This window comes from Protopterus annectens, chromosome 13.part0, assembly GCF_019279795.1.
Source record: "Protopterus annectens isolate FY-2018-M chromosome 13.part0, PAN1.0, whole genome shotgun sequence".
Lineage (NCBI taxonomy): Eukaryota > Metazoa > Chordata > Ceratodontiformes > Protopteridae > Protopterus > Protopterus annectens.
The window spans coordinates 417,717,609-417,742,709 of NC_056747.1; the positions used below are offsets into that span (position 1 = coordinate 417,717,609).

At 40.1% G+C, this 25,101-nt stretch overlaps 1 protein-coding gene across 1 annotated transcript in view; it reads left to right on the forward strand.

The window, feature by feature from the left end:
• MKS1 (MKS transition zone complex subunit 1) overlaps window positions 1-25,101 on the forward strand; it is a 1,448,767-nt gene that overhangs the window by 878,268 nt on the left and 545,398 nt on the right. Inside the window, exon 12 of the mRNA XM_044054835.1 lies at window positions 23,936-24,006. Coding sequence (XP_043910770.1) covers window positions 23,936-24,006 — 71 coding nt within the window. The remainder of the gene's footprint in view (window positions 1-23,935; window positions 24,007-25,101) is intronic.

The following is a 25,101-nucleotide window of genomic DNA, read 5'->3' on the forward strand; positions in this document are numbered from 1 at the left end:
GGGGCTACAATCCTCTGGTATAGATATCTCTCCTTCTGGGAGAAGTTTGCACTGAACCTGTCAGCCAGTATGTTGGCAATGTCTGTAGGTTCAGTAATTTTTACATCATTTTGAACTAATTCTGAGCATATCTGGGAGTTTCCTCCCAGGTTTCTAACATAGCTAAAGAAGGCCTTATGATTGTCTTTTGAGTCCTTAGCGACTTTTCTCTCAAAATTTGCCTTGGATGATTTTATGAGAGATCTTAGGTTTTTACTTATAATGATCAAAGGTGTTTTCCCTTTTAAGGATTTTGCTCTATCTTGTAGTAGCTTTCTCCTTTTGTTGTAGAGCTTGTTTATGGCTGGGGTCCACCAGACTGGACGCTTGCCTTTGGTACAAAGAGTCTTTGTTTTGTTTGGGATTGCCTGATCCATGCAGTCCTGTAGGTGCTGGTAGAAGGCATTTGTAAGTGATTTAGCGACTTGAGTAATGGTTTCCACAGGCTCGCGGGCCTTAAAAGAGACCACACTAGTCTTTAGAAGTGTGAAGTCGGCTTTTGAGAAGTTCTTCACTGTGGTCTTTTTTATCTCAGGTGGGGGCGGGATGTGGACTTCAGTGAGATTAGTTTATGATCTGATCTCACTAGTGAGGGGTAGACTTCCGGTGTTGAACATTGTGACCCCATGTTCGTGATGATGAGATCTAGTATGATGTCCTTCATGGATGCATCTGCAGTCATAACAAGTGGGTTGTCCTGTCGTCAGGCAGCCCTGCAGTCGGCCGGATTCCAAAGTCCGGGTCCGGCTTCGGCTGATGTCGCACTCCACCCGACGTCATCTCTGTTGGTCTTCGGGTATAAAAGCATCAGCCGACGCCATTTTCCTCAGTCTTTCTTGCCGCGTGGCGCCCGAAGCAGAAGCTGTTCGCAAGTGCCGGTCGGTCGGATCCAGAGATTACTTCTACCGAATACTACTTCGAAGACTTCTAAAGCTAAGTACCCCGTTGGGGACTCTTTCTTGCCTCAGCCGATGTCAGAAAAAGTTAACAATTGTTTAACCTGTGGGAAACAAATACCTCATAAAGATTTCCACTCTTACTGTCTGCCTTGTTTAGGCCCAGCCCACGGCGTAGCAGCCTGTTCGCCTGTGCCTCTTTCAACCGACGACGCTTAGGCGTCGGTCGGAGTTTGCAGAACAGTTTTTCGGTTCTGATTTTGCGTACATTATGCCGTCGGATCCTCCGACTACCCAATCTACCAAAAACGCAAAGATAAAGACCGACACTCGCGGTCCGCGGTTTCGGCGAAACCACGGTAAAGCAAACAGCGAGTGTCTCGGTTTCGGCGAAACCGAAAACTGATCAAAGTACAGCTGAACCTATTCTTACAACTGAGGCCCCTGCTACAACTCTTGAATCGACCTCAGAAATTTTACCCACTACGGTGGTTGACTTATCAGACACCATCCCTTGGATGTCTCTACCCCAGCACGTGGTGCTGCTAGGCCTCCAGCAGCCATGTCCATTAAGGCCTTCGCCAGGGCTAAAGCAGCCAAGACTACTAAAACAGTGCCTGTTAAACCCCCACATCCAGGCCCTCTTCTAGTTCTCAAATGCTTTCTTTGGCAGAAGATTTAATTTCTTTAATTAGAGGATCTCAATCTCACCCAGACAGGGCCTCTCAGCCCCAGAGAAGAGACCTAGGGCAGAGCCCCTGAGCCAGTGTCTTCTGATGATTCTGCTGATGAATCAGACATAACTGACCAGCCAGAGGCTCCCTTCTCCAATTTTGAAGATTCTGATGCTGAAGAATCCATTCCAGCTGCTTCCCCACCAGAAGAATTCTCCTTTGGGGAAACCTTGCATGCCATGCGAGAACAGTTCCAATGGCAGCAACAGGATTTTTCAGACTCCAGAAAAGACTTAGGACCTTTCTGCACCTCCCACAGCACAGGCCCTTAGCTATACCTCCTGTTCTCTCTGTGGTGGATGATGCTTTCAATGATGTTTGCTCCGCTCCAGATTCTTTACCCCCAGCCCCTGCCAAACCAGACAGATTTTACAGGGTGCCAGATACTCATCACCACCTTTACAAGGCCCCACTTGCAGACCCAGAAACTATATCCCAGGGTCCCAAGGCAGTAGCGACCACAGCTAAAACCCTATTCCTTCTGAACGCTAAGCAAGGTCATTTGACAGGTGGGGTAAAAGGGTCTACACTTCAGGTACTCTCTCAGCTAGAGCTTTAAATTGTCAGTTTCACATGATACAATACCAAGAGTTTATGCTTGATCAGTTAACTAAAAACTAACCACTGATGAATCTCTTGATAAGAAATATGTATTAGAGATGGTAAATAACATACAACAGGTTAGCAACCATTCCTTAAAATGTGGCTATGATGCACTGGAGGCTTCATTTAGATCAGCCATGACAGGCACAGTGATAAGAAGGCATGCATGGCTAAAGGAACAAGCTTTACCGGATCATGTTAAAGCTAAGTTGCTGGATGCTCCTATGGACAAGACAAGTTTGTTTGGTACACCTGCCCAGCAGGTTATGAAGAAAATGGAAGAAAAGGCAAAATCTGTTCAAACTGTTAAAGATTTCTTGCAGGTTCAACCCCAAGGTTTAGCAGGAACTGGCCTGCCAAAAATTGGTCCTTTCCTGACTCCACAAAATTTCAAAGGGGCAGGAATAGACGTTCCAGAGGCAGAAACCAATCCAGAGGAGGTGCCTACAGAGGCCGACAGTGGCAAGGTAACAACAGAGGCACAGACACAGCCACTGCCACTACATCAGCACAACCACAGTGACTTAATCCTAAATCCGCCTACCAGGGAACAAATAGCAGCTCCTCTAGGCGGAAAGTTAACCTTATTTTCAAAGAACTGGCACTACATAACAAAAGACAAGTGGATTTTACAAACCATAGATCAAGGTTACCGGTTTCACTTCCACACTTTACCAGTCAAAAGAGGAATGCCAAATCTACCTCCAAATCAGAAAACAGAGGGTCTACGCCAGATAATGGAGTTAGCAAACATGAGAGCTGTGGAAAGAGTGCCAACAGCAGAACAAGGAAAGGGTTCTATTCCAGACTATTCCTAGTTCCAAGAAAGGAAAAAGTTGGAGACCAATTCTCGACCTGTCCACCTTAAATACATACATCATTGTCCCAAAATTCAAAATGCTGACCCTACAGCAACTTCTTCCCATGCTGGGCAAGGAGTCTTGGCTGGTAACTCTAGATCTCAAGGAGGCATACCTGCACGTCCCCATTCGACCAATCTGCAGAAGATACCTCAGATTTCTTGCAGGATCAGAGCACTATCAATTCTCAGCATTGCCCTTTGGCTTATCTACTGCGCCCAGAGTATTCACAAAATGCCTGGCATCAGTAATCGCCCATTGCAGACTACAGGGAATTCAAATTTACCCATACCTGGACAACTGCCTGCTACAAGGGGACAACAAAAGCAAGCTGACAACAGATTTACAAAGGGTCATTTACTTGCTACAAGGACTGGGATACACAGTCAATTTACAAAAGTCAAGGCTGATACCATCCCAAACAAGGACATTCTTGGGCGGAATTGGACACAGTACAACAAATGGCATTCCTGACTACAGAAAAACAAAAGAACTTCCTCTTTACTTCTTGGCACTAACAAAACTGAACAAGTTAACAGCAAGAAAAGTTCTGCAGGCCTTGGGCTTCATGGCATCATGCATAATCTTGGTCCCATTTGCCAGACTACATATGAGGAAACTACAGTGGTACCTAAAGAATTTATGGTCCCAACACAGACACAGCCTAGAAACAGAAATCCCACTAATTCCATGCTTAAAACAGGAGTTCCTATGGTGGGCTCAGGCATGCCAGTCAAACCCAGGCCTACCCTTTCGCAGATGTCAACCAAGCCAGACCATCACAACAGACATTTCAGACCTAGGATGGGGGGCCCACATGCTGGACAAATGCGTGCAAGGATTGTGGACACAGGAGCAACTTCACCTGCACATCAATCTAAAAGAAATGCTGGCAGTAAAACTGGCAATCCAAAAGTCCAAACCATTTCTCAAAGAGGGCCAGTTGATGATAAGGACAGACAACACCACAGTCATGTGGTACATCAACAAACAGGGAGGCACTCATTCATACCCCCTATGCAGAATGACCTTGGAGCTGTGGACCCTGGCACTCAGCTACAACATTCAGTTACAGGCAATATTTGTACCGGGGAAAGACAATACTCTAGCAGACATATTAAGCAGAACCACTTCGGATGCCCACGAATGGAAGCTGCACCGGACATCTTCAAGACCATCTCAAAGAAATGGGGAATGCCGCAGATAGACCTATTCGCATCACCTCTCAATCACCAGCTCAAAAAATTCTGCACAAGGACATTCCACCCACTAGCATGGAAAGTGGACTCACTCTCCTTCAACTGGAAAGGCCTAACAGCATATGCATTCCCACCTCTTCCTTTGATACACAAGGTACTACTAAAAATCAAGGAAGAACGTCCAAGGATAATCCTGATAGCTCCAAACTGGCCAAGACAACACTGGTACCCACTACTGAAGAGCATGTCTCGAACAATATGTGGCCAATACCCTGATGCCTTTGATGTTAACTCAGAACAACTACAGCATCATACATCCAAACCTAAAACGCTGCATCTGACTGCATGGAACATCACATAGCAGCAGCTAATCCAGAACTTTCCCAAAGAGTTAAAGACATTATTCTTGAAGCACGCAGACCTTCAACAAGAAGGAACTATGCTGGAAAATGGAAAAGGTTTGTCATTTGGAGTACGGAAAGAGGAAAAGATGTGTCAAACATAGATATGCCTAACATTCTGGAGTATCTGGCGAACTTCTTCATTCAGGCCTGTCCTACTCCTCCATCAAGATACATGCATCAGCTATTTCAGCAGAATACAGCTTTGATCCACCTGTTTTTCGCACCCTTTGCTCAGGCAGTTCCTCAGAGGAATCAAGAATGTAAAACCTCCAAGGAAACCACCATTACCAGCTTGGGATTTAAACTTTGTGCTAGAAAAGTTGACACTATCACCCTTTGAACCAGCAGCAACAGCAGACCTACAACACCTGTCATGGAAAACTGCTTTCCTACTGGCAATTACTTCAGCAAGGAGGGTTTCAGAACTACAGGCCTTAATGGCAGTGCAACCCTTCCTAATCTTCCACCAAGATAGAGTGTCCATGAGGACTAATCCTACATTTATGCCCAAGGTGGTATCCAGAGTGTCTTTAAACCAGGCAATCCACCTACCTACCTTCTTTCCCAACCCACAAAACAGACGGGAAAGAATACTGCATACCTTGGATGTACATAGACAGCTACGCTACTACTTGGACAGAACAAAAAATAGCAGAAAGACTGACCAACTTTTTGTAGCCTATGCAACAGGAAGGGAAGGAAAAGCTATTTCCAAACAGACAATCTCCAAATGGATAGGAAATTGCATACGATACTGTTACTCCTTCCATGGAAAACCAATTCCACAGAACATAAGACCACATTCTACAAGGGCAACAGCCACTACCACAGCCTTCTTACGAGGAGTGGCAACCAAAGACATTATTGAGGCGGCTACTTGGACCTCCGTGCATACATTTGCCAAGCATTATAATTTGCCTCTATATTCCAGATCCCGAGCAGGGTTTGCCACTGCTGTACTGCAAGGGATCCTAAACACACCATAATCTACTTTTATCCTCCTCCCTAGTTGGCTATGGTATTCTACCCACTTGTTATGACTGCAGATGCATCCATGAAGGACATAGTACAGTTTTGTACCTACCATAAATGTAGATGTCCGAACTGGATAGCATCTGCAGTCAGGATTACCTCCCTCCTTCCCTCTGTGGTACTCCTAGGGTGTTTACCCTCCTAATAGCTAGCTGTTGGGGAGTCTTTATGGTGTATTTGTTTGTATATATGTACATACATGCTTATTGTTGTGTTTACCTCTATCTATTTGGAAACATTGGCATCTATCCAAATTTTAGCCTGCAAGAGGGCTACTGGCATCTGGGGCAAGAAACACTGAGGAAAATGGCGTCGGCTGATGCTTTTATACCCGAAGACCAACAGAGATGACGTCGGGTGGAGTGCGACATCAGCCGAAGCCGGACCCGGACTTTGGAATCCGGCCGACTGCAGGGCTGCCTGACGACAGGACAACCCACTTGTTATGACTGCAGATGCTATCCAGTTCGGACATCTACATTTATGGTAGGTACAAAACTGTACTTTTTCTCCTCTTGTGGGGATGGTGACTAGTTGTTCCATGGCATTTGAGTTTATGAACTCTAGGAACCTTTGGGCTAGAATGTTGGGGCTTGAGTAGTGATCCCAGTCTATATTCGGGTAGTTGAAGTCACCTAGTATGATGGTGTTTGGAGATACATTTATCCCCTCCAGTGTTTTCAGGAAAGCTATGTGAGGTTCCTGAGTTTGAGAGTGTGGCCTGTAACATGCTACAAATTGCAGAGCAGTCTTGCCTATGGTTAATTGCACCTGGATGGTCTCCGATGCATCGTGCGTTGCCACCAACCTTGAGGTGTGGGTGTCCTTGATGAATATGGACACCCCCCTCCTTTCTTGGTGTTGTCCGGATTTTGGGGCCAGAACGCATGATATGAGGTAAAACCTGATAGTGCTGGGGTGCTCTCAGGAGCCTTGAACCAGGTTTCAGTCACAGCACAGACATCGATGTTCTCCATACTGAGAAGGGCCTCGAGTGCGTGCATCTTGAGGTTGAGACTTCTGGCATTGAGCAGCATTACCCTTAGTTTTTTTCCTTTTTTGTGTTTTAGGGTGGTAGGTTTAGAATTTGAGCCTTGCCTAAAAAGGCACTATGGGGGTGGCAAGAGCCTTTGCCAATATCCGGAAGCCCAGGGGTGACAGGTGCAAGCCGTCCCTTGCGAAGCAGCGTGGCTTGTCCAGCATGTCATCCCAGGCAGACAGACATTGGATCCCCTTTGAATGACACCAGAGTTTAAGCCAATTGTTAAAGCTGATCATCTTGTCTCTGTATTGTGGCATCATTCTTGGTGAAGGTAGGATACTGCTCAAGGTCAGGGTCATACCTGCCTGGGCTACATAATCAGAGAGCTCCTTTGTCTCTTTTCATATAGTCCAAGGAGGTACGTCTCAGGTCGTTCACACCAGCGTGGACATTGACTGAGTCGTACTTGTACCTGCTATTGAGAGACCTGAGTGCTTGCGTTATGTGGCGGATTCTAGCTCCTGACAGGCAGCTTACTGTGACCTTCTCCTTACTCAGTCTGGTGAGCGGGACGTCAGTGTGTCTGACTATGGAGTCACCAATGACGAGTGTGTCTGGCATTGTGTTTGGCCTTAAGGGCTGTGACTGTTTGGCACACTGACTATGTGGTCTATGTGTTGCATGTGTTGTGTCCTGAGGTGGCAGTTGTTTGGGTGTCTGCTTTGGTGGCCTCTGCTGTTTGGGTAGATTTTTGATCAGAGCCTCCGAGTATATCTTTGTGTGTTTATGTGAATGATTTGAAGTTGTGATAGTACTATGTGAGACTGGGTTTGTGGTGTGTGTGGTTACCTTCTCCTCCTGTCTGGTCTTGCCAGTCCTATGTTGAGAGAGCTCAGCCTCCAGTTTGGCTATATAGTTGCATCTCTCGCATGTATTTGTGTTTTGTGGGAGATGGAGAGGGTTGTCTGTATACATGAGGCAATTGTAACATTGCCTTAATATTCCCAGATTCACCAGCTGAGCAGGAGAGGACACTAGCAACTGATCCCTCGACATGCTAGAAGGAATAGACAAAAACTTTAAAAAGACTCCGGGGGATGTGGGTGATCGAAAAAGGGGTTTTAGGCTGGTAAGGTACTATGTATAATAAAAGTGCTATATCGAAGTAAAAAAACACTTTAGGAGCAAGTGCTAGGCTTTACAGATAGAGAATAGTCTACTTAAGAATCAAGAAGAGCTGAACTTTTTAGATATAGAATACGCTGGTTTGATCAGCAGTACACAGTTCAAGGAAGGCTGTTTTAAGGGAAAATTTGAAGAGTGGACTTTAGGTAGCATAGAGATAAGCAGTCATGCATATTGCACAGTAGAACCTTCAGTTGATATCCTAGTTCCAAATCAACGGAAATATATGAGAGTTACCAAAAACTGTCTTTTCTGTGTGTAAAGAAATGTTTCCCCTTTTCTTAGCAGCATATGGACACATTGATCTTAGTTGCAATTAAAGTACAACAGGAAGATTGTGGCTTTGATTTGTTACGTCTACTGAATCATCATCATCTTCTTTCGGCTGTTCCCGTTAGGGGTCACCACAGCGGATCACCTGTTTCCATTTCTTCCTGTCCTCTGCATCTTGCTCTGTCACACCAATTACCTGCATGTCCTCTCTCACCACATCCATATACCTTATCTTAGGCCTTCCTCTTTTCCTGTTGCCTGGTAGCTTCATCCTTAGCATCTTTTTCCCCAATATACTCAGCATCCCTCCTCAGCATATGTCCAAACCAACGTAATCTTGCCTCTCTGGCTTTGTCTCCAAACCTTCCAGCCTGGGCTGACCCTCTAATATACTTATTCCTATTCCTGTCCACCCTCGTCACACCCAGTGCAAATCTTAACATCTTTAACTCTGCCACATCCAGCTGAAACTCCTGCCTTTTTGTCAATGCCACTGTCTCCAACCCATATAACATAGCTGGTCTCACTACCCTCTTGTAGACCTTCCCTTTCACTCTTACAGGTGCTCGTCTGTCACAAATCACTCCTGGCACTCTTCTCCACCCACTCCATCCTGCCTGTACTCTCTTCTTCACCTCTCTTCCACACTCACCGTTACTCTGAACTATTGACCCCAAGTATTTAAACTCATCCACCTTCACCACATCTACTCCTTGCATCCTCACCATTCCTCTATCCTCCCTCTCATTCACACACATATATTCTGTCTTAGTCCTGTTGACCTTCATTCCTCTTCTCTCTAGAGTATATCTCTATCACTCCAGGGTGTCCTCCATCTGTTCCCTACTCTCACTACAGATCACAATGTCATCTGCAAACGTCATAGTCCATGGGGACTGCTGTCTGATCTTGTCTGTCAACCTGCCCATCACCATTGCAAATAAGAAAGGGCTCAGAGCTGATCCTTGATGTAACCCCCCCTCCACTTTAAATGCATCCGTCACTCCCACCACAGACCTCACCGCTGTTACACTACCCTCGTACATATCCTGTACCACACTTACATACTTCTGACACTCCTGACTTCCTCATACAAGACCACAAATCCTCTCTAGGCACCCTGTCATGTGCTTTCTCTACGTCTACAAAAACACAATGCAACTCTTTCTAACATTCTTTGCACTTCTCCATTAACACTCTCAGAGCAAACATCGCATCTGTAGTGCTCTTTCCCGGCATGAAACCATACCGCTGTTCACTAATCATCACATCCCTTCTTAACCTAGCTTCCACTACTCTTTCCCATAACTTTGTGCTGTGACTGATTAGTTTAATCCCTGTGTAGTTACTACAGCTCTGCACATCACCCTTTTTCTTAAAAATCGGCACCAAAACACTTTTTCTCCATTCCTCAGGCATCCTCTCACTTTCTAAGATTTCATTAAACAATCTGGTTAAAAACTCCACTGCCATTTCACCTACTGAAGATAATAGAATTTAATTCTTGTTTGTGTCTGCAAGGCACTGGTTGGTGTTCTTCCTCCAATCACCGTTGAAGTATTCCTCACTGCTGAGACTTTACCACTTGGTGTCCACATCTATTTGGTAACTCTTTAAGATCTTGGGTCCTTCCCTGAGGTTTCTTCTCTCAGTGCATGGCATATCCCTACCTTGAGCCTGTCAGAGCATGATGATGTTATTGTTGGATGAATGTACTTCTGTGCCATTTTAAAACTTTGCTGCAGTTCGCATATGTAGTTGTCTGTCAGTGTCAGCTTAAAATTATTCAAATCTGAGATATTCCAGCTTCATAGCTCAAGTACATTAAGGACTGCGTTTGGGAACCTTTTCCTTTTTGTCCTCCTGTCTTTGGATTGGGGTCTTTGTTAGGGTTTTTTTTTTTTATGTCTAGCCAGAAAAAGAGTAAGCATTATTGTGGTAAGAAGATCCCCTAAAGTGACCAACTCACCAGATGTGGTTCTTTTATGGAACAGAGCATGATAGTCATATTTGCAACATCTGCTGGGGGGTTGTGCTAAAAACAATTAAGAACAGGCTGTGCTCTCTTAGTCAGTACCTTGATCACAAGTACCTGAATGACCCCGCTAATTCCTCCATGATGTGTGAGAGACTGTCAGCTTCTTATGACCTTCCGCTGAAATAGACTTGCAAGGACAAGACTAATAGAAATTTAGAAGTTGTTTCGGATACCCCATGTAACAGTTCCATCTGAGGTAACTGTCTCCAGTGAGGGACATTTGCAGTCCAGAACCAGTCATCCTCTACTGTGTAGTCCTTTAAATCCTCACTTTGAGGCTGATATGATTGAGTATCCTAGCATGTCTGTATAGGTCAGTCATTTGCATAGTTTTCCAGATGCTTCGAAAGAAATAACATGAGTAATTATATTGGAAAGAGAAGACAGAATCTCTCAGGTTATTGTCAGAGAAGAGGTCGAGGGCTTCAGCATAGAGGCAAGATCCTCCTGTTTTGAACCATTTACCTGAAGGTCAGATGTCTATCTCAAAAAAAAGACACAAAAATCTAAGCACATTTCTCCTCCTCCAATGCCTTACCACATACCTGCAAGACATAGGGTGCAGGTGGACCCCCCCCCCTCCCAGGTTGCACAAGAAGACTGGTTCATGCTGGCTCAAGGCCAGCTAAAAGCAGTGCAGGTATTGCAGCCAGCACAAGAACCAAATAGGTCTACTTCCCTTCCTTGCAAAATAAAAAAAGAGAGGGGTTCAATACTTTGATGGGAAGGAAGAGCCAAATGTATTCTAGGTTAAGGTAGTGAAGAAAAAGATCTGGACTATGTCTCTCAGATTTCCTCTTCCCTCAGATGCTGAAGGTAGAGTTTCCTCTGATTCTTCCACTGAGGAAATCTCTTTTAGTGAAACCCTCACCAGAGTGAAAGTTTTACATATGGAAGGTTTGAGAAGCTTCAGATGCTTAGAAGAGATATTCTTAACTGTTGGAACTAAAAGCTCCTAATCCTTTGGATGTTTTTCCCATCTTGAGAGACCTAAGGGATGCCTTCATTGTTGCATTCCAGGCACCTGTGTGTCACATGCCCGCACTCAAATAACAAGTTTTACGGAGTACAAGACACCCACAAGTACCTGTACAAGAACCTAGTAATAGATCTTGCAGTGGGTCAGAACTGGTTCCTACTCCCAGGTTCAAGCCTAAACATAAAGAAAGAAGACCTTAGTACAGGTTTATAAAGGAAATGTATACCTCTGCTACCCTGACCTTTGGGACCAGTAACTGTCAAAGGCACATGCCAAACTTCCTGTTGACCTTCCCGGACCACTTAGGACAGAAGATTGGTGAAGTGTCTAAAGTAGACCTGAGGGCAGATCTGTTCAAACTCACCGAAAAAGCAAGAGTTAAACTTCCATACATGATCCCTGCTTCCAGAGGCAGGATAGGCAATAAAGGTAAAAAGTCCCAGTTTAAAAAAAGAGATGACAAGGGGATAACAAAAGGAAACCTGAGGGGAGGTTTACAGGCCCAGCAAACTAACATGACTATGCAGTACTCCCACCTTCACCTCTTCTCCCAAAACTGCACTCCAGCCCCCCCCCCCCCCAAGCAAAGTAGCAGGCAGGCTCTTCCTCTGTCTCTCCACTTGGTAAACAATCGCATCAGATTCTTGAGCCTTAAAAATGATCAAAGGTGGTCACTGGCTCGTGAGGGCCATGCTGTCGGAGCATGTTGACATGTCACAGGTCACCAAGGAGCAAGAAGAAATAACCATGCATCATATCAGACCTCCTCTTACAGGGAGTCCTGGAGGAAAGTTCCCAAGTCTAAGCAGTAGAAAGGGTTCAGCTCTAGGCTGTTCTAGGTTCAGGAAGGGGGGGCACTTGGAGTCCAGTCTTATATGTCTCATGACTCTGCACTTTTTGTAAAAGCCAATCAGATGAGTTTAGAAAGTCTTGGGAAATTTGAATAATAAGACAAATTGCAAAAGAACAATGGAAAGAAATCTTAAGGGCTTCAAAGTATACAATAAAGTTCCAAAGGTTTAGGGTTTTTGCATGGAATTGGTCACAGATATTCGTATATCTCACGTAGACCTCAGAGGATTTTTTTCTTATGTAGATAGCAAATGTTGTTGGAGATTTGATGGGGAAATGTGAGGTAATGGGAGCATGTTTTGGGGGAATGTAAGAAAATGGCAGAATTTTAATAATTCCCTGTGGAGTACTTCAGCATAAATGTTGAAGGAAAATTATAGTAAATAAGGAAATAATTATTCTGAGATGAGATGCAAAATCTGAATTATCTAGACATAGTAAGACTTTTCTAAGCTTAATTATACTTGGCTGCCAAAAAGCAATTACTAGAAACTGGAACTCAAGATCAAAACCAACTGTAGTGAGTGTATTGAATAGTAGGAGAATACTGGGATAATGACCCTTAAAGGGCCTTTTTTGTAAAGGAGATAAAATAACCAGAGGTAAGAGCCTTAGAAAAGGAAAGAAGCAAATATAAAAATAAATGGAATTTGTGGGAAGATTACTTGCAGAATAATGCTCAGAAGTAGTAGTGAGGTTTGATAGAGGACAGGAATTGAACGGTTTATGTAATATTGAAGCGAATGAAAGGATAACAGTAATGGAAACTATTCTTATAGTTTTTCTATTCTGTTAATGTAGGTGAACTTGTTGCAAGTTAAGCTGTAATGAGTTCATAAAGATGTGAAAAAGACTGTACTTTTCTGAAGGTACCCAGATTAGAAATGCTAGGATTCCAAACCCTGATGCCCAGTTTTGTACCCTGGGGATCACTTAGTAACCTTAGACCTAAAGGATATCTGTTGCCACATCTCCATTCACAAAAAAACACTGTTATTTCTTCAGACTCTCTGCAGGGGTTTGACGGTGTCATTTTACCTCTTTGCTCTCTGAGCTCTCCAAAACTCCATTAGTTTTTACAAAGTGCTAGGCTCTTGTGCTAGCCTTTTGAAGACTAAAGGGTATGCATATCTTCCCATAGCTGGACAACTGACTAATTCAGGGAACCTCTCAGGAGACAGTGCTGTGGGCTCTGTCTTTTAACATGGATCTTCGTCTGCACATGGGTTCACTGCAGTTCTTCAAATTCAGCTTTATAGACCTCACAAAGGGCAATTTTCTTAGGATAGCTTCTATACATCTCAGTCTAGAAGGTCCTCTACTCTCAGGACAAGGTAGTAAGCTACCAAAAGTACTTCTGGTATTTGGCAGATTATAAGCTACCCACAGACAGGGAATTGCTTTGGGCCCTGACCTTCATGCCTGCAGTCATCCTAATGATTCCTCATGCAAGGCTCTACATGAGGAAAATTCAGTGTTTTTTGATATGTGTCTGGTGTCAGCACTTGCATCCATATGCTGCCTTTTATATTGAAGGAACTACAATGGAGGGTCAGAAAATGCAGCCTGAACTTCAGAGTCCCTTTTATACAACAGACTCACAACCAATCCATTGCCACAGGTGCCTCAATCATAGTATGGAAATATATTCACAAAACTTCAATGTCCAGGGAGTATGGCCTCCTCAACAGAAGAAAAAAGCATATCAACATCAAGGAAATGCTAGCTGTTGTCCACTGTTTAAGGGCTTTCAGCTGGGCAGGGGGAAGAGTCTTACAAGTAGTGACACACCAGTACCACTGTAATGTGGAATGTCAATAAACAGAGAGAATAAGATCAGACTAACTATGCAGGCTAAGGTTAACAATATAGGAACTGGCAGTACACAATAGAAAATGCCCCTCAAGACATTCTAAAGATCCTCAGAGTTGACTAGCAGAGCAGGATTCTAGCCGACCCTCAGGAGTAGATGTTAAACCAAGAGATGATCTTCCAAATAATATACATATGGGAGTAGTTCCAAGATGCTTGCACACTGATCAACAGCTTAATTTCATCTCTTACAGTGTGAAAAAGAAGCTGAGAAATAACAGCTACTGTTACTGTGAGCTTGAATAAAATTCAGTTACGGGCTAGTAAGTACACTGCCTGGATGCCAGAATAAATTTAGGGAACTTGAAAGAAAGAAAATCAATGAGAAAAGGCAAGAGAAAACACTGACTGGGAAGTATCCTGCAGCTGTTCATCAAAAAGGTCAAGCTTCATATTTGGTACAAGAGATAGCTTCCAGTAATTTAGGGAAAAAATAAATCAAATGTACTCAGAGATAATTAAAATAAATGAAAAATTAAAGAACTCAAATAACAAAGAGATGGAAAAATAGAAGAAGCTTTAGCTGGCTATTCAGATGAACTGGTAAAACTGCAGAGATGGAGATGAGCAAGAAGACTAGCAACAGTGAAATTGTAAAGCATCAAACCAATTTATGAAATATGACTTCACAAGAAAACTTGGCTGAGAAAGACTGGACTTTTGTTGACTTTGGACTGTAAAGCATATACCCCACTTATGTCATTAATGTTTGGAATGACACTAAAAAGGAAAAAAAGTAACATTTCATGATATAAACTGCATGTTATATAGTAAAACTTTTTTTGTAGTATGTAGTCGGGTATTTTGCATGTGGATGGAGTCTTTTCAGTGACTGTTGTACGTGTTAAAAATATTAAAGTAAACAAGTTTTTTTTAGTTGAAAGAAATATAGGCTTTGCAATGTAGCAAGAGAAGAGAGGCAGGACAAAAGCAAGTTTAAGTTAATATGGGCTGCTGGGGTGAGGATGATGTGTAAATCTGCACTTTCTATATTATGTTTAGAATTACAATATTTTCTCTTATTTTTACAAAGGGGAATGTCTGGATTAGTCCCCTTCATTTAATCGATAAATATTTTTTGTAAGTAAGTATCCTTGAAAATATGAGAGAATGATGAAGACAGTGAAAAATATGTTTCTCTAGGATTTTGTTGGTGTGGTTTGTTTTATTTTATATAAATATATGATAGTTTGTCGTAATTGATGGTTTAATAAAGATGATTCTTTAAAAAGGGGGAGCAGGAATTGAATAATTTATGTAATGTTTATGTATAGCCACAGGAATGTGGAGTGAACGCTCCTCCAGATAGAAAAAGTTATAAAGTCAGTAAACACAATCAGGAAGCAGCGAACACAGCAGGAGCTGTACTGTTCAGTATATAAAAATCCACGTATATAATGCAATAGCTAGCAAAAATCAAGCTACAATCAACTGTAGTAGCAGATAAAAAGATTTATTTAATGTTGAGTAAGCGCTTTCACCTAAATGGCTTCTTCAGACTCATACAAAATAGAACTTTATTAAGTTCATTTAAATAACATTCTAGGCGGGAAATTAAACAATTAAAACCACTCATTGTCATTTAAAGCACTTACTAAATAGTAAAATTATTTAAAATTACATATGATTTGAAATGAATATAATTTAAAATAAATATAAATATACAGTCATATATAAATATATATATGTATTATATATGTGTATAAACATATATAAAAAATACATAAAACTAACAAATACAATGCATAGAGGGGTGGAAGGACATATCCAATAGCATCATTAATAGGCTTTCAACCTTCTCATTGTAAGAAAAGGTTTACTGATAGCTTAGCATTAATACCTGGGGGTACATCTGATCTAAATTTCATGATCCATATATTTTCCCTACTTTCTGTATATGTCCTTATATCTCCACCTCTAACATTAACATCAATTTTCTCTACTATCCTAAAACTAAAAACATGACTAGGGCCAGATTCTAATACATGCCTAGCCAAAGCGTTGCTTTTATGCATCATCCTAATACTGTAAAGATGTTCCCTTATACGGTCTTTCAAGCATCTATTAGTCTTTCCTATGTAGAAGGATGTGCAGGCTAGGCATGTAGCAAGATAAACAATATTGCTAGATGTGCAATCTCCATTCACTTTAAAAAAATATCTATATTTACTAACAGGATGTATAAATACAGCATTAGAATCTATATGTGAACAAAAATTACATTCACCACAACTAGAGGTCCTAAAAGATTGTGCAAAGGCATTATCATTCTTTGGGTGCTTATCACATAGTAGCCTTTTCAGATTCTTCTTATTCTTATATCTAAAGCTGGGAGCATCACCTAACCTATCTCTAACTTGTGGGTCCACCATTAAAATGTTCCAATGCATCTTAACTACATCTTTAATGTTCCTGACATCATGGGTATAGAAAATAGAAAATGCCTCTTTGTTGTATATAGTTTTCCTACCATTTGTATCTATTGAGTCAGTGGCTATTCTGTTTTCAGAAAAATATGGTGCTGCGACACTCAACCGCATATCACACAGGCCATTCATCCCTTTATAGATATCATCTGTATTATATCCTCTTTGTAGAAGCCTTTGATTAAGTTCTGCAAGGTCACATTCAAAGCCAATGGAACTCGGATTATATCTCGAGACCCTCATCGCCTGTCCCTTAATAATGTTATTAAAAATGTATGGTGGATGCATACTATGGCGATGTAGAAGTGCATTGATGTGACAGGGTTTCCTAAAGACTCCTGTATTAATTAACCCACTAGGCAGTTTCTCTACAAATACATCCAAAAATGATATCTTTGTAGTAGATATTTCATGACTAAACTTCAGATATTCGGTAGAAGAATTAATTTGTCTCTCAAATTCATTTAAGACAACAGTGGAGCCTCTCCATAAAAAGAAGAGGTCATCCACGAAACGCCTATAGAATAATACATTTTCTGTGAAGGCTGGTAATTGACACATAACCTCATACTCCCATTCAGCCATAAATAAATTGGCGTAGCTATTGGCACATGCTGTGCCCATAGCTACGCCATCTTTTTGCAAAAAACATTTCCCTTCGAAGTAAAAGATATTATTACTCAAAACTAACTGTAAAAGTGAAACTAATACATTTACTTGTAACTCTGACATACTAGAGACTCGCTTTAAATGCCTATCTAACATTTCTAGGCCTATCTGATTCAGAATAACTGTGAAAAGAGAGTGTACATCCATCGTCACAAAAATCAGCTCAGCAGTATATATTTCATCTTTAAGACAATCATATAGATCTAACAGAAATTGTCTAGTATCTTTCAAAATATATATATTCCTATCTACTATTGGACTTAAATTACTTTCTATAAATATCGAAGCTGGTTCTGTAATCCACCCCCTTCCTGCTACAATGGGTCTAAGGGGGGATCCAGCAGATCTTTATGTATTTTTGGACGTCCGTTTATCAAGGGAATCAATGGTGATGGTACATCAAGAAATAGAAACAATTTGTTATCAATCATATTACTATTCAGCATTCCCAACAAAAAGGAATGTACATTATTAGAATAGAAAATTACCATATCAGTTGCTATAGGTATATAAAACTGATTATTCGAAAGCATAGATAGCATTTTATTAACATAATCATTAGTATCCATTACTACTATACCCCCACCCTTATCGGCTGGTCTAATCAATATAGTAGGATCATTACATAGATTTTTAAGTGCATTATTCTCTCTAAATGTCAGATTATATTTCTTATATTTCTGATTATGCTTGCTGTCTCTCAATTTGTATAGGTCATCTTCAACAAGTTTACTAAATGCTGAAAGTAATGGGTGTAATTGAGGTGTAAAAACACTAGGGCGTTTAAAGTGTGTACTTGATACATACTCACCACTATCTCCAAAATGTAACTTGAGAGATAAATTACGCACATATAATTTAAAATCTCTAATTGTTTCTTCAAAAACACTACCTGTAGTAGGTATAAAAGATAGTCCTTTAGATAACACTGATAATTCATCTGAGGTCAAACTATGGGAGGAAAGATTAAATACTAAGTTTTTCCCTTCCCTTTGCCTTCCCACATCTTCTTTATATTCCTGTTCAGGGGTTGCTCTATCGACAGTTTCCTCTTCTGTCTCCCCCTGCTTAGAGATCTCCCCCGACCATCCTTGTGGTCTTCCCTTATGGGAAAAGGATGGGACAAATTAAATATAGGATTCTCAGTGATCTTAGAAGTGCTACCACTATTACTGTTTGATATAGGTCTAAAAGTAGTATTAATTTTGTTCCTTACAACAGGTGCAGGGATAGGAGCTACCTCAATAGGCTTATCAGTACCATGTGAAACGATAACATCTGATGTACAGTCAATGCTACTATTACTAGGAACAGATGTAACATTTAAAGTACTATTAGCATCAGTCAATAAATCATTAACAAGCTCAGTTCCATTGACAACAATAGATTTCTGGTTGTAATTATATTTACGTTGCAAATTGTCTGTAGATGGAGTCACAGAATGCAATGCATTGTTAGTGCTAGATTGTATATCACTAGTAATATTCAGTTTATTAGAATTGGCTACTGTTCTTGTAATCCTCGGCCAAGTAAAGATATGGCCCATTCTGAAATCTGAAATGTCTCGTTGCAACTTATGCTTTTTCTGTGAGAGGAGCTTTCTCTCATATTGATTAATATTATCTAAGATATTGCCAAAACTGTCATCTAATAGTCTTTCTGGAAACCGCTCATAGAGTAGTTTCTGTTGTTCAACTACATGCGATCTTAGTGATTCCTCAATAGGCAAGAAAAAATTATTTAGAAGTTCCATATACTTTAAACTAACCTCAATATTTTAATTGTTTAATTTCCCGCCTAGAATGTTATTTAAATGAACTTAATAAAGTTGTATTTTGTATGAGTCTGAAGAAGCCATTTAGGTGAAAGCGCTTACTCAACATTAAATAAATCTTTTTATCTGCTACTACAGTTGATTGTAGCTTGATTTTTGCTAGCTATTGGATTATATACGTGGATTTTTATATACTGAACAGTACAGCTCCTGCTGTGTTCGCTGCTTCCTGATTGTGTTTACTGACTTTATAATTTATGTAATGTTGCTTAGGTCATATAATATAGAGCAATATATGCGAAGTGTAATGCTTATTAATGTTAATTTGTTAATGCAGTATAATTATTTTTGTATAAATGTAAGATTGCCTATGCCACAAGTGCTAATTCAATAAAGATGTGTTTAATAGGTTTCTTAAATCTGCAAGTTTATTAACTTTTTTTTCCATAAGCAAATATTCAGTGGGAGGGGGTCAAGAAGTCTGCAGCTGAATGCAGTTGTACACTCTGTCCTCAGAGAAACTGACAGATACCTTCATGCATCTGCAGAGTTGTCAGCTGTTTTTTTTTTTCTCATTGGTGGCTATGCTTGTATGGAAAGAAGGTGTCTGCAGGTGCAAGCAATTATTCTTAAGAGTTCTGAGCATTCTCTGCTGAGCAAAATGTAAAGGTACAAGAGCAAACAAGTCAGTGATAAATAGTTTGAAATTATCTGAAGTAAATAAGAGAAATTAGCTTCCCTAGCAGCTGTAATACTTTAATGCTTGCAGTAGAACAGCATACAATTTAATTTTATTTAAAGGTAACTACTGCAGTTTTTCTTAGGGCAAAAGTTAATGTTTTCTGAAAGCATATAAGCTGTTTTTCACATCTAGAAGGGTACAGGAATAAGAAAGTAACACATACCAGCTGGTATAAGTGGGAACATAGGCTGTAATGTGCTTTGGCATGGGTAACCTTAATTGTAGGTAAGGCAATGCTTGTGGGTACAGCTGTTGATTTGGAGCAATTGTTCCCATCTGGAGGGTTAAACTTGACGTTTCAAAGGTGTATAGTTTTGTATGGTTCTAAATTAATAGGTTATGAAGGTGTTCTGACAACGTATTTAATTTTGTGTTTGAGGGTTTTCATTAAAACAAGAAGTTTTGAAAATGTGACATAGGTTTAAATGGAGATGAGAAGAAGCAACTAAACTGTATAAAAACAGACTGCCAAACATCAGTCTATGCAAGTAACACAAAAATTGGAAATACACATTCAGAAAATATTGTGTATAATAGTTAAGAAAAATATCTGTCATAATGGCAATGCTATCCATATTATCTTATAAATGGTCTTAACAGGTATAGACAAAAAGGAAAAAGTGTTGAATTATGTTAAGAAATGCAGAATGCAAATAGCAGTACTGCAGGAGACACATTTGGACAGAGATGAACATGTGAATTTGACAAAGATTTCATGATGGATATTCAGCAGGATATCAGGGACAAAGAAAAAGGGAGTAATTATACTAATTGCCGCAGGGATTCTAGTAGTACAGAAGAAGAAAAAAGACAATGTTAGATTTGTTGTACTAAGGGGCTATTGGCACGTATATTTATATTCCACTAAAAACTTCTGTTATGGAACTTAAGAAAATTTTAGGAAAAAAAATCAGCTTTCAGCAGGGTATATTACTTATAGATGGGAACTGGAGCTTAATTTGCAACAGTGAGGATGTATCAGGAGACCTAGTAGGGAAAACATAACAAAAGAGGGTAGATTTCTCAATAAATTTATGAAAATATTTGGTGTGGAAGACATGAATTCAGTAGTAGGAACTCAGAGTTGACATATTTCCCAAGATACACTAACTGGGCTAGACTAGATAGAAATTATATTTCACAGGAATATGCACATTTAACTGAAAGTTTCTCTACACATCCAATAACTATTTCATATCCTGCACCACTGAAAACAAAGATAAGAATGCAGGGTAATGAAGTAAAAATGAGACACTCACACTTTCCTGCCTATCTGTTAAAAATAAAGAAATTTAAGGAATAGGTAGTGGAAATTATTCAAGAGTTATTGGGGAAGTTAGAAGTTTATTCAGAAGTTACAGCTAGTGAGTGGAGTTGAATGAAAATGGAGTTTAAAATTGGGTCGAAATAAAAGAGAAAGAGATATGGGTAAGAAGTAATAGGAATTATTTAGAGGGGTTGGCAAAAGTATTGCAGAATAAGGAGAGTCTCGTAGAACAAGAGGATTTGAACTACAGTGTGCTAAAGAGAAAATAAGTGAGTATCCTGGATAAGATGCATGAGTTTAGAAAGATTGCTGTTGTGTAACGATTTCTGATAACTCCAGAGCATAAAAACATGTAGTTCAATGACATAAGCAAAAGTAATTAGAGAGGGCTGTCGCCAAACTTAGGGAGCCTATAACAAGACAAGGAAAATACTAGAGATCCTGTAGAGGTTTTATAGATATTTCTTAAACTTTATGAAAGTTTGTGTAAAACAGGGAAATGTGGAAATCAAGAAGGAGCACAAATGGAAATATTTATGGAAGACTTAATTATGCCAAGCTTAGAGGTTGATGAATCTCAACAACTAACAGCTAAAATAGGAGGAGATGAGATAAAAATGGTGCTGTATAATCAATCTGCAAGAAAGTCTCCAGGAAGTGATGGTATTCCTGTGGACGTTTGGAAGCTGGGGGGGGGGGGGGGGAGTGATAAAAATCTGAAAGATTTTGTTTATCAGTATTTCATAAGGAGGGGAAACATCAACATATTGGAAGAATGCTGTGGTGGCTGTTATGTCTAAAGAAGGTAAAGATCAGTCGGACACAGTTTCATATAGATCCATTTCAATTTTAAACCATGTTTATAAAGTGTTTGTCTGTACTAAATAAAACAATGGCAAAGGTTGCACCAGAATTGATAGATATATATCAGTATGGTTTTGTGGAGGGAAGGCAAACATCTGACAACATTAATAGAACAATGATGATCCAGAGGGGAGCAGAATGTAAGAAAATACCCCTGTTTTGGTGAGTCTTGAAACCATTCAACAGAGTAAGCTGGGATTTTATAAGTAAGGCAGTGGAAGCATGCATTTCTATTCCTGTGATACTATAATAAGGTTAATTTGGAGGATATATGAAGGATTGGAGGCAAGAATTAAAGTGGAAGGGCTCGTCTCCGATACATTTTGTCTAAATAGAGGAACCAGGCAGGGGTGTCCTCTTTCCTCTTTATCTGCTGTATATTTAGAGCCATTGGTAAAGAAGATAAGGGACTCAGAAAATTCATGGATATAATTAGTTTGGTAAAACAAAAAAAGTAGGCTTTATTTGCAGATAATATTATTTTGTACCTGCTAAATCTGGAAAAGGACATCTCAGTGTTGTGGAACATTTTAAAACCATTTCAAGTCTTTTCAGGATATATAGTTTGATGAAGATAAAACAGACTATGGACGTAAATATTGTACCCGCACACATATTGGTTAAGCAATATTTATGGGGACACGATAAGATAAAGCATTTAGGAGTACAGGTTAAAAAGGCTTCTGTTGTGGCAGCTTATGGATAAGATAGTAAGATAAAAGCAGTAAAAATGTTTTTAGTTCTGTTAGTTTTATGTAAAGGTCAGGCATATTTCTGTCAACTAGAGGAATAGTTGTGGACAGTAATTAATAGGTTGTTGAAGGACTTTATCTTTGAAAAGAAATACATCGAATGGTCATAGTTGGCCAACATAAATAAATCATGATCTACTACTTACTAACCAGTAACATAGCTATAACAGAACCTGCCCTTTCTCCAATTTATGTGACCTCAGAGTTGGTATGTACAGTTAGCTGGGCTGTGGGGGGCACAGCCCCTACAATAGGAAGATTTGTTGAACACCGGAAATACTTGTGTGGGGAGCTTTGCCCCCCATACCCCCCACTAATTATATATACCATCTCCGAAGTTGCACTAAATTGGGAAAGGGCATATTCTGTTATAGCTATATTACTGATAAGTAAGTAATAGGTCGTGGTTCATTTATGTTTGCCAGCTTTGGCCATTCAATTAATTTCTTTTCAAAGATTTGCCTGTTAGGTAAAAGTATAGTTTGATGTGCAACATTCAATGTAATAATAATTTGATGACTGAACATAGACCCAGGTTAACTGCCTCATGGTAGGGAATGTAGAGGATGGACTTAATTCTAGACCTGTTTTTTTCTTACACTCAGGAAATGTTATCTGTCAGTCACATGAATCTTCCTATCTGTTATTATTCAGCCTTGAGATAGAGGCTCATCTGTGGGTTGGTTCTGCTTAAAAGCAAGAAAGCTGCTGTGGATGTACATCTCTGTTGGACCACCATGCTGTGGTACGCTTGTGGATGGAGGAGGGGGTAGAACCTAATCTCTTGAAGACTGGCATTGTGGATGAGGACAACTAGCAGTAAGGAATACTGCAACAGTCATCTGTTTGAATGTCTACCATTATGACATATTAGCTACACAATTGTGCTGTCTTTGTTGGCCACCAGGAAAGCCTTATACTCCATTCTAGGAAATTTGAACCATTCATCCAGGTTTGCTTAAGTTAACACTACTTGCTTGCACTCATTCATAATATTTTTTTTGGAAATATGTATACAATACAGTGCTAAGCAAGAACATATTTGAATTTTAGTATGGAAAGTATGCACAACATTAACATAATCTGTATGGAAATATTAATTGTATTCAAAGCCCTCTAAAGCTGGTGAGATGTGTGCATCCAGTGGTAGAAAAATGGAATTTCTTTTTTCTTTTATTATAGCACTTTGTCATTCTATGTATGGGACTTGAATAGATCGCTTTCAGATATGTGAAGATCAGATACTGTAAAGTTATACTCTGTGAAATATATTGTCTTACCCTAAGAAAATAATAATAAACCATAAAAAGTATATATATTGAACAGCACCTAAATGAAGTGAGTGTGTGGGTTGGGTGCACTCACATGCACATCAATATACTGAATCACAGAAAGCTTTGTATTTCCTTTTCGTATCTAGTGCTTTTCAGAAAGAAGCCTGAAGCATTTTAGCCACTGAATGATCTTTGATCAGATTATATATTTTTTTCCAGACTGGGAAAGTCCTCCTTACCAGCAGTTGTCAAGGGTCACACAGACGTGCTACACCAAGAGCACAGTAAAGGTAAGACAGCAGTAAGGACAGAGTAAACGACTACTTCATAGGTAGTAAGCAATAGTTTTGCTGCCTTCTTAGCAGATCGAGAGCTACAGCAATTGTTATCTTTTAATTTGCGACCATATAAAAAATGGTACAGTTGTTTGACTTATTTCTAGGTGTACCTGATTGTTGACAATATTTTGATTTTTGTCTATAGAATGTCATAACTATACAGGAGAATCTCCACCCTTCCATTTTTTAAGGTTGGAGTAGGACATCGGTGGAACAGTTTCTTATTTGGGAAAATAAAATGATAAATAACACATTTTCTTCCCCAAAATATGAAAATAGTTGGTCTGTTTAGTTAAGCTGTAATAAGAATAGTGATACAGTCCTAAAACAAAATTAAGAAACTGGGACTGTATCTTCAGAGAGACTTTTATTGGTATTGATTACTACCTGAATTGCACTACTGAGATGTTATTGTATTAAAGGAGATTTTGGTTAGTAGGCTTAAAACAAGTAGGGAAACACTGAAGGTGAATGTGCCATGGTGGGGTTACTAAAACAGCACCCATGCACATATGAAGATATTGCTGTGAAGAAGCTGAAGTAACCATTCATCTGTTTCCTTCCACTTTCCAGAAGTACTTCTGAAAGGCTGTGGACAGTGCACTCATAATTCAAACAATGCAGATACCTAGGAAATATTCACCCATTCATTCTCTAAATTACCTGTTCAGTGAGGATCATGTTAGTAGCAGGCTGAGCAGGCGAGAAGAGATTTTACTGTCTTATGCAGCATTTCCTAGTTCAACGTGTAGTATCACTAGTTGCTTCTAGGCCAGTTGAAAAATATAATCTGTGTCTGCTCTGGTGACATGAAGTGATAAAGCCCAGGCAACCTAAATCTGATTAGTGGTCAGATGACTGAGAGTGCTGGATGAGTATGCCTTATTCAGGGGTGGAAGGGGGTATTGCAGATGCACAGATTGGGGGAAAAACATGATCCTCACCAAGTCTCAGCATGACTCTAGCCTTCGACATAGGTGTACAGAAGTGTGCACTTTCATGGAGAAGGCATTATGGGCCTCTGCAGTGATGCATAGCTTATACATT